Here is a 10,667-nt window from a genome sequence, read left to right as displayed (position 1 = left end):
CTTATTGACTCTTATTTTACAATGAGTTCCAATTTTTGTCACGTCATTCGCTCTTTTACATCAGTTCCAGATTAATCACGCTTCAGACAGGCAGCTGATTTTGAACGCCCCCTCTGCGTTGATGTTTCAATATCCTGTCTGTCACAGGGTCTCAGCTCTAGAATGACTGATTTGTCATTAAATAAATTCGAAACATAGAACAGCACCTGACATGCATGCTACTGTCCATAATGTCCTGTAGTACTGTCCCATGCAGATCCTTTCTGAATTATTGTATAATTTTGTGGATAGCCAATTTGATCCCAGTAAATGCAAAGTGGGATCCTACCCTAACCATAGATCTAACCATGATCCCAACGTTTTAGTTGGGTTTCCCAAGCATCCCACGTTAATAGCAAAAACAGTTTGATCCAGCACTCTAGAATGAACATCAACCAGAAAAACGTTCTTAAACCCCCAAGCCCTATCCTGTTGAGTCATATTGAAATACAGTTTCAAAATTAATACATACTTTCTTAATTATTCAAAATGTTCATAAATGCATTTGAGCTATTTTTTGACTAAATAATCCCATTCAATGCCTTGACAGTCAGAATATCCCCCAAAATATTTAAGGCTTAAAAAGAGCAATGGAAAAACCAAAAAAAAGGAGACTCAAGAAGCTGATGCATTACAAGAAGCGGCTGTATTTGACTATAAAAGGCATCTCTAATCCAGTGTCTCTACGCTTTTTTATTTATATTTCAGTGTAAAAAGCCTATACTCTATTAGAAAAACAAAACAGTAACCCAATTACATCTCTTAAAAAGAAAGCGATCCAAAAATGTCCCATTCACCTCAATTAAAATAGAAACATCATTTCAATTTTGCTAGCACCCCCCCCCCCCCAATTCTTTTTTTAATATATATTCTCCAAGGCAGTTGGTCATGGCCAATTAATTGACTTAGTCATGGCCGAATTCTTATATTTCAATGTTGTTAGAAAACATTTTTCAAACAAAATAAACAGTACAGTTTAGGACCACTGCACTGGCAAATTATTAGTGTCTCATTTTGAGCAGAAGGGAAAGATGAGTGTTTTGTCGATTCTGAGTGGCACACAAAATACACACTTTCTCCAGGCCAAGTGCAATGCAGAAAGAACTAGGATTCCCTCCATAGCACAGAACCACAGTACTCTCCTCTCTCACGGCACTCCGGGAGGTCGTCCATCACATTCCCTTTGCATGTCTCCTCTGACTTCTCCTCAAAGTCTGTAGAACTGAAGTTTGTATAGGGTCTCTTTTTTGGCCATTGACAGAGCAGTACACTTGGGAGCAGTAGCGCTGGCTTCAAGGCAGTGGTGCAGTATAAGCTCTTGTGCACCAGGCCTGAAGGGAGCAGTGTGTGCTGTGGATGAAAGCCCTCCACCATGGGGTCCCTGTACAATCTGTTAGTTTCCTCCCGTCACCACACATTCTCAAGATAGGCCTATGTCGTCTTGGCCCATATAAAATGTTTTTATTTGAAGGCCGTGTTTGAGGTCGAAGCTGTGCCAAGTTAAAGAGGATTCTTACAAAAGCCAACCAACCACTCTGCCATTACAGTAACAAGAATTAATGATATGATCTTCCCTGAATACTGAAGACCCCAGTAAAAACACTGGTCTGTCTGACAAAGAGAGTGAATAGGAGCAGGATTTCTATGGGGCAGATACATGGGTGGAGAGAAACAATTGTACATGACAAAGAGTAAGAGTAACAGCAGCCGTGATTATGTGCTCTACAGTGGTTCTCATGAAATTAAGGAAGAGTTGGATACAAGAAGGGATGAGTGAGGAGAGGTTGTGTCATCACAGATGGGGTGGTAGTAGGTGATCTAGTCCTGTATTTCTGAATTGGTTCCCTGGGTTAACGTGTACATGTCGTGTGCAAGTATGTAGGTGTGTGTGAATGTGTGAAGGGGAGAAAGAAAAATCCCTGGGCTACACTGGAGGGGGTGATATGGGAGAGGTCCACAAAGGGCCATAACCTCCATCCATCGCATCCCCCTGTTCCTCTAGTAGAACTATGTGGAACCCCTCTTCTGTAGCTCCTCAATAAAGGCTGTGGAACAGGAGAGAGACAAGAAACAATCAATACAACACCTGACAAAGACCCCCCCCCCCCCCACACACTTAATTTGGACTTTTATACAAATGTCATTGAAGCGGTTTCCGTGTGAAAAATAGCTGTGGCCCAAAACAAATATCTGCATAATCTCACCTCCGATTATCTCCTCCTTGACTTTTTGTAACTCCTTCCGCATCTCGTCAAGAATCTCCTACAGGAAGCAACCAAAACATTCTATAATTTGCAGTCTTAGTATTGCATATGATTATATGTCTATACTAGTCTTGGCATTAGAGGTGCTTCAGAAAATAATATTTACCTGTTTAATCCTCTCCATATCTGTCTCTTCACCACCTCCAGCATCATTACTACCACCTGCATGCTTCACCCTGGATATGGTGTGGAGACGGGGTGGAAAGAAAGCGAGTGGGTAGGGGAGGCAGAGAAAAAGGGAGAGACTGATTAAGATCGAACATAGTCCCATCACTGACAACCCACGCTGTTATACCAACCCATCACCATAGCACCCCCAAAGAGGCCTCAGGAAGCACCACACATACACCAGACAACACAAGGCTAGCTTTCAAAGTTTCAATGACATTTGACTGTTGACCACAGAACCAAATGTCCAGAAATGCCAGACAAAACACACAAAATTCCATTCTATACTACATCAAGGGATATCAATTCACATATCAGAATGGAATGATGCAGATGAGAAAGGCTGTCACAGTAGTCATAGCTTTCTGAAGTCCACTAGGTGGTGCTGTCAACAGTACAATAGCCCAGCACCACGATCTGAAGCTGTGCCCCTGTTGACCTGACAGAGAGAAGGGAGATGGGACGGTATGCTAGAGAGAACAGGAAAGCATTAGTCCTGTTGTCTTGTCAGGGGAGGGACTTTGTACCTGGGACCCTGGGGCAAGGGAGAGGTGGAGTCCATGCTCTTGGAGATGGAGTTATTCCTGTTTGTGAGAGACACACACTCTGCTCTTACAATGTGAAGCAACCAATTCATCAACACACACACCCCTCTTTGAATTCTGAGACTGACATACGTCCACACAGGCTGCTCTTACTACAGACAGAGAGAGAGAGAGAGAGCATGGGAAGCTGAAAACTTACCTGGGCATAGTGGCTGATTTCTCCCATGGTCTTCTTCCAAGAGTGTCTAAAAAGGAGAGAGGGATATTTTACATCAAAATTGTATAAAAGTCTAATATTAAGCACATTTGTCTTCCTAGGTACAAACAAAACAGACTGACACACGCAGTTCTCACCACTTTGGCCTTGAGACTCTGAGTCATCCTGTAGGGAGAAAGGAAACAGAGACCAGACAAACGTGAGTGTTTTTTAACTACATGGAAATTGCTCAATTATGTACTTACGACATAGTTGGCCAATAAATTAACAAATACTTACATTATCTGCTGTCTTAGCAGGTGGCTTAGCCCCACCGTCTGCCATTTTTTTCCTGAACAAGATAGACGAAAGGAGAGTAATAGTGTGGTACAACACTTAAAGATTCACTAAGCCGGATCAGATCCATAGAGGTGCATACACAGCGCTCTTGACTGGGGTGTATGAATCTGTTAATTTATAGCAGTGCTCTCTTCAGTACCACCTACCTCCGTGCCAGGATGGATGCCATCTCACCCATGAGGCCTCCTCCACCACCACCACCACCGATGGACCCACTGGTGCGGCTTTGATCAGGCTTGGCAGCTGGTGCTGCAGCAGAAGAAGCAGCAGCAACACTACCACTATCGTCCTACAGAGAGCAGTAGAAGACACAGGAGCGGTTAGAGTATCGATACAACACCACCTTTAGCTCTAGCTAGCACTGCAAAACAGAGAGGCTCGGCATTCAAAATGATTTGCATTGAAGTCCAAATCAGAAATAATTGGTGGTTGCATAAAATGTGGAGATCGATACAACAGATACAAAACAACTGTTACGCTAATTCTTATCCTGAGGCCACTATTTCTCCTTTCTGTCTCTCACCTTGGCCACTCTGCGGAGCTTGGCCGCAGCTAAGGCTGTCGCCAGGCCCCCTGCACCTCCCCCTAGGCCCCCATCTCCTCCTGGGGAGGGCAGCGGTGGGGCTGGCGGGGGTCCTGATCCTGCGGCCGGGGGTCCTGGGGGAGGAGGTCCAGGGGGAGGAGGGGGCCCAGACGGAGGAGGTCCTGGGGGTGGAGGGGGCCCCGGAGGTGCTGGGGGGGCCAACGGTGGGACTGGAGGAGTGGGCACTAAAAATAAAAAAGGTAAATGACTGTCACAGTGTTGAAAAAGGCGAACGGTATTGCTGTCAGTGTGGCTGTTTGACAGAAGATGGTGCCTCTGACCTGCTGCAGCTTGTTGTCTCTCTCTCTCCAGTCTCTCCCACTCCTGCCGCTCTCTCTCTTGTTGCTCCAGCCTACAGGGACAAAACTCATGGGGATTAACACAGAGACAAACAAACATACACCCAAACAGATTTAGAAAGGCACAAATAATATAACAATGTTGTATATGGTGAAGGGATGAATGGGAAGGCACCACATCCTCCATGAAAATAAGGTATCTAGCCAGAGGTGGCATAGCAGAGAAATTACATTTTGTTTTTCATCTTTTGACAATGATAACATGGCAAGTGAACTGTACCAGCAATCCTTTCATTAAAGCAACAACCATGTTCAAACAATCACAGTGGGCACTGTCTAATTGTGACAGATGGCTCTGGAGCAGTGTTAGACTGAAGAGCATATTCGTGAATAAATTGTGCTGACTATGCGGCCATGCTGGGTCTGTGAAGGGGCATTTCACAGCTTCTGATTAGCCTAGCACTGAAATTAAAGTCCACATCTGGCCAGAAGCCCTAATCCGGGTCGCTCCAGGTCCCCTACCCCAACACATCTGTCACCCACAGGAGCTGCTGTCGCCACACACACTTTAAAGCACTTTTGGTTGACTGAGGGCTGGTGTAGACTTTGCCATGATAATTACTTACGAGCGCATCCCAATGATGCAGTTTAAAATAAAACACACAAGAATGGAGATATATATAGGGAGTAACAGTACCAGATCAATGTGCAGAGGTACACGGTATTTGAGGTAGATGCACTACATGACCAAAAGTATATGGACACCTACTTGTCGAAAATCTCATTCCAAAATCATGGGCATTAATATGGCGTTGGTCCCCCCTTTGCTGCTATAACAGCCTCCAATCTTCTGGGAAGGCTTTCCACTAGATGTTAGAACATTGCTGCGGGGACTTGCTTCCATTCAGCCACAAGAGCATTAGTGAGGTTGGGCGGTTAGGCCTGGCTCGCAGTCGCCCTTCCAATTCATGCCAAAGGTGTTCGATGGGGTTGTCTTGACAAACAATTTCTGTATGGGCCTCGCTTCGTGCATGGGGAATTATGCTGAAACAGGAAAGAACCTTCCCCAAACTGTTGGAAGCATGGAATTGTCTAGAATGTCATTGTATGCTGTAGCATTAATATTTCCCTTCACTGGAACCAAGGGACCCCGTCTGAACCATGAAAAAACAGCCCCAGACCATTATTCATCCTCCACCAAACTTTACAGTTGGCACTATGCATTGGGGCAGGTAACGTTCTCCTGGCATCCGCCAAACCCAGATTAGTCTGTCCTCATTCTTCACCCCAGAGAACTGCCTCGAATCTTGTTGGTCCGAGACCGATGCTCCGGTACCGTTTGCTGGACGGTAGCAGAATGAACAGTCTATGGCTAGGGTGGCTGGAGTGTTTTTTGGGCCTTCCTCTAACACCTCCTGATATAGAGGTTCTGGATGGCAGGGAGCTGGACCCCAGTGATGTATTGGGCTGTCCACACACCCCTTTTGTACTGCTTTGCGGTCAAGTACAGTGCAATTGCCATACCAAGCGGAGATGCAACCAGTCAAGATGCACTCTATGGTGCAGCTGTAGAACTTTTTGAGGATCCAAAGGCCCATGCCAAATCTGTTCAGCCTCCTGAGGGGGAAGAGGCGCTGCTGTGCCCGCTTCACAACTGTGCGGGTGGACAATGTTAGGTCCTTAGTGGATGTTGGCGCAAAGGAACTTGAAGCTCTCGACCCCTTCCACAACAGCCCTGTTGATGTGGATGGCGGGACGTGCTCTCCCTGCAGTCACAATCAGCTCCTTTGTCTTGCTGACATTGAGGGAATAGGTTGTCCTGGCACCACACTGCTAGGTCTCTGGACACCTCTCTGTAAGCAGACTCATCGCCGTTGGTGATCAGGGTTACCGCTGTCGTATATTCAGCAAACTTGATGGTGGAGGACAAAAAGTCGTGGGTGGAAAGGGAGTACAGAAGGGGACTAAGCACACACCCTTGAGAGGCCCCTGTGTTGAGGGTCAGTGTGGCGGAGGTGTTGTTGCCTACCCTCACCACCTAGGGCTGGCCAGTCAGGAAGTCCAGGATCCAGTTGCAAAGGGAGGGGTTCAGTCTCAGGGTCTCTAGCTTGGTGATGAGCTTGGAGGGAACTATCATGTTGAAGGCTGCGCTGTAGTATATATATATATTTAAAAAAAATTCTAAAAAGGTATTTAACCAGGCAAGTCAGTTAAGAACAATTTCGTATTTACAATGGGTTAACTGCCTTGCTCAGGGGCAGAACGACAGATTTTGACCTTGTCAGCTCAGGGATTCGATCTAGCAACCTTTCGGTTATAGGTCCAACGCTCTAACCACTAGGCTACCTGCCACCCCTATGAACAGTATTCACATAGTTATTTCCCCTCTTGTCCAGATGGGAGAGGGCAGTGTGAAGTGCAATTGAGATCGTCACTGCTATCGAATGAATCCCAGAACACATCCCAGTCTGTACTAGCAAAACAGTCTTGTATCCTCGTGTGTGCTTCATCCGACTACTTCCGTATTGAGTGAATCACTGGTACTTCCTGTTTGAGTTTGTTTGTAAACAGGAAGCAGGAGAATGGAGTCATGCTAAGATTTTCCCGAAGGGAGGACGGGGGAGGGCCTTGTAAGCACTTATGTGGGTAGAATAAAAGTAGTCTAGAGTTTTAGCACTCCTACTGGAGCAGCAGACATGTTGGTAGAAGTCAGGTAGGACGGTTTTATGTCCCCCTGTGTTGAAGCCCCATACAGTTCAGTGTTAGCTTGTGGAGGGATGTAGACTGCCATGATAAATTACAGATGAAAACTCTTGTTAGATAAAAGGGTCTGCAATTTACCATGAGGTATTCTATACTGAACAAAAATATAAAAATACAGCATGCATCAATTTAAAATATTTTACTGAGTTACTGTTCATATATTGGACGTACTGCCAAAATCTCTAAAACAATGTTGTGAGGCAGCTTATGGTAGAGAAATTAATATTAAATTCCCTGGCAACAGCTCTGGTGGGAGATGCAGAGATGGGACAAGACTGTAACTACCAATTGGGGAGAAAAATAAAAAGAATTGCTAGAGATTTCCTTCACACTTGAAGCAGTACAGTTGTTATTTATGAAAAAAAACACTCCATTTCCTTTCGACTTCCCCGATCCTGCCGCTGCATGGAGAATCCACCGAGTACTACGTGCATAGTGTTTCAGTAAGACATAATATTGCAGCTTTCAAGTCTTTTTCTTATTCTCAAGTGACTGAACATTTGCTAATAGAATCGACTCCACCTCGTCTCGCATCTAGGCCTGCAGATTCTTGGTAGCCCATGGAACAAAGGTAATAGGGTTCGGTATGAACAGTGGAACAGCTGAGTTGGAGTTGAAGTCAAAATCGAGGTTTGTAACTGTCAATCTGGTTTCCAGAAGTGCATATGTGATAATACTATTAACTTTCTGTACAAGAAAAGTAAAGAAATACAATAAAAGTCACTATATATACAAACGACTTGGAACTCGTAAGATGTCGCCCTTCTCTGTCGGCGCCATCGTGACAATCATATCTGTGACCATTACTACCACCATTTGACAGACAACCTTGCCAGCCTATCCCAGAGTCTCCACAGTGTGTCATATTGCCCATTAGACTAAATGAGATTAGGGGTAAAGCTGAACGTATCCTTGGTGAGTGTGGGGTCCACAGGAAGAGGTAGGAAAGGATGGATTTCGATGTCAAAGAGGAATTGACCTTCTTTAGCTTTTCAACCTCTGACCTCAAGAGACTGGCTGAGGGCTAAGCGGCGTAAGGCTAATGCTGACAAATCCTCTGAGTCAGTGTGGTTATGTCAAACCGTGTCAGTGGGACTGGTCATATGAAACTGTCTAGTCTTGATACCAGTACTGACCCTTAATTACAACACAATGTGGAAGTAAAGGTGAGTGTACTGTACCCCCCCCCCCCCCTCCCGGATATCCCACACTTGGTACCTCCGCTGCTGTTCCAGCTCCTCTGGGGAAGGTCCATTTGACACTGGGCGGGGGAGGGTAGCGTAACCTGGAGATAAAGCGATTTCCTTAGTATAACTTTAAAAAAGCTGTGAGATGCAAGTCATGCTCATGTTTCCACACATGCATCTCTCAATTATTTCTCAGACTGTGCTGTGCCTTTAGGTATTGTAAAGCATGTTGTCATGTATGTTGAGGCTACATGTAAAATCCATTCTAATAGTACCTGCATCTGCCAGAGAGTTGAGCACCTCCAGTGCATGGGCCATTCCGCTGGCGAAGAGGGCGGCATCCTCCTTACTGCCGAAGTTGAGCCCCCACACCTGCCGTGCGTCTCGCCACTGGTGGAAGTTAGGCGTGGCCTCATTGTACTTCAGGCCCTTCACAATCGGACAGTTAATCACCACCTTAGAGAGAAAGGGGTCGGAGTCAAGACACGAGTCATGACACTCCCAACATTGGCATATCATGGATAAGGGAAAGGGGGACACCTAGTCAGTTGTACAACTGAATGCATTCAACTCAAATGTGTCTTCTGCATTTAACCCAACCCCTCTGAATCAGAGAGGTGAGGGGGTCTTAAATCGACATCCACGTCATATCCCACTTCTTTATCAAGCAACAAGGTGATGCTCTGTGTAGTTCAAATGGACAAACTGCAGATTTTAGAGAAGTGAACGGTCCTTACTCAGGTTGTATGGAAGGAACTACATGTGTAATGGCAATATTAGACCTGAATACAAACACTCTGTGATAAAAATCCATACCGGTATGTGGATCCATACCAGTAATCATGATATATCGCCCAACCCTAAGTGTTAGTGTTTAGGGTGCATCTCAGTCTAATGTGGCATGGTATCCTCCCTTCCATCTTCCTAATTGAAAGCTTTTTCCACATTGCACTCAGCCTGTGCTTTCAGATCAAGGACAGGAAGCCAGTTATGACAAGAGAAATGCACTCTAGGTCTATATCAGTCCAGCAGGTGGCACCAGCCTGGTGATTCAATACAGGCCATGGTGCTCTGGGTTTGAATGTGCTGATGCATCATTTCTCTATTTGTTTTAAAACCCCTGAATTCCACAGAGCGGAGGAGCGAGCGAGCACCTAAACTCCCCGCGCCAAAAGAGTCAGGGAGAGATAGAAGCAGAAGCAGACACAGAGGGAGGGGACAGATATACTCAGAGAGAGGGGGAAGGCTTCCTTAATTGTCACAGGAAATGGTTGAGCTGGCCAAATACCTCTCAGGAAACATAATCCACTTTAAGATACATCTATGGGAAACACTTAGGCGACTGGATGTTTAAAGAAAGAATTGTACGGAGAGAGAGCAGGAGAGGTGGAAGCGAGAGGGGGATGGGATGGTCAGATACTATATCTATACTGAACAAAAATATAAATGCAGCATGCAACAATTTCAACTATTTTACTGAGTTACAGTTCATAAGGAAATCAGTCAATTTAAATAAATTCATTAGACCCTGATCTATGCATTTCACATGTCAGGGCGGGCAGGGGTGGGCCTTGGAGGGCATGCTGCCAATAGGAATGAGTTTTTCCCCCACAAAAGGGCTTTATTACAGACAGAAATACTCAGTTTCATCAGCTGTCCGGGTGACTGGTCTCAGACGATCCCACAAGTGAAGAAGCCGGACGTGGAGGTCATAGGCTGTTGTGGTTACACGTGGTCTGTGGTTATGAGGCTGGTTGGATGTACTGCCAAATTCTCTAAAACAACAGGCGGCTTATGGTAGAGAAATGAACAAAATTATCTTGCAACAGCTCTGATGGGCATTCCTGCAGTCAGCATGCCAATTGCACACTCCCTCAAAACTTGAAACAACTGTGGCATTGTGTTGCGTGACAAAACTTCACATTTTAGAATGGCCTTTTATTGTCTCGACCACAAGGTGCACCTGTGTAATGATCATGCTGTTTAATCAGCTTCTTGATTTACCACTCCACAGGTGGATGGATTATCTTGGCAAAGGAGACATGCTCACTAGCAGTGATGTAAAAATATTTGTGCACACAATTGGAGAGAAAAAAGCTTTTTTGTGAATGTGGAAAATGTCTGGGATCTTTTATTTCAGCTCATGAAACATGGGACCAAGACTTTATATGTTGTGTTTATACATTTGTTCAGTATATATAGTGCTGTTTGTCTTGTTCCATTGTTAAAGCTGTGACAGTACAGGAGATGTAAGTATTGATAG

General features: G+C 45.1%; 1 protein-coding gene across 4 annotated transcripts in view; it reads right to left on the bottom strand.

Annotated features, from left to right (window-relative positions):
• Positions 1-666: 666 nt before the first annotated feature.
• vaspb (vasodilator stimulated phosphoprotein b) overlaps positions 667-10,667 on the bottom strand; it is a 31,123-nt gene continuing 21,122 nt past the window's right edge. Inside the window, exons 3-14 of one of the 4 annotated variants that reach the window (XM_020508227.2) lie at positions 8,680-8,860; positions 8,436-8,502; positions 4,437-4,507; positions 4,096-4,340; positions 3,719-3,861; positions 3,513-3,564; positions 3,371-3,398; positions 3,216-3,261; positions 2,999-3,055; positions 2,410-2,479; positions 2,244-2,301; positions 667-2,084 (exon numbers count right to left, since the gene is read on the bottom strand). In XM_020508227.2, the coding sequence (XP_020363816.1) occupies positions 2,047-2,084; positions 2,244-2,301; positions 2,410-2,479; positions 2,999-3,055; positions 3,216-3,261; positions 3,371-3,398; positions 3,513-3,564; positions 3,719-3,861; positions 4,096-4,340; positions 4,437-4,507; positions 8,436-8,502; positions 8,680-8,860 (1,056 nt within the window). In that variant the 3' untranslated portion in view covers positions 667-2,046. The remainder of the gene's footprint in view (positions 2,085-2,243; positions 2,302-2,409; positions 2,480-2,998; positions 3,056-3,215; positions 3,262-3,370; positions 3,399-3,512; positions 3,565-3,718; positions 3,862-4,095; positions 4,341-4,436; positions 4,508-8,435; positions 8,503-8,679; positions 8,861-10,667) is intronic. The other 3 variants (XM_031795598.1, XM_020508228.2, XM_031795599.1) reach the window with 3 other exon arrangements.

This window comes from Oncorhynchus kisutch, linkage group LG18 (genome assembly GCF_002021735.2).
Source record: "Oncorhynchus kisutch isolate 150728-3 linkage group LG18, Okis_V2, whole genome shotgun sequence".
NCBI classification, from domain to species: Eukaryota; Metazoa; Chordata; class Actinopteri; order Salmoniformes; family Salmonidae; genus Oncorhynchus; species Oncorhynchus kisutch.
This window is presented reverse-complemented; position numbering and strand designations above follow the sequence as displayed.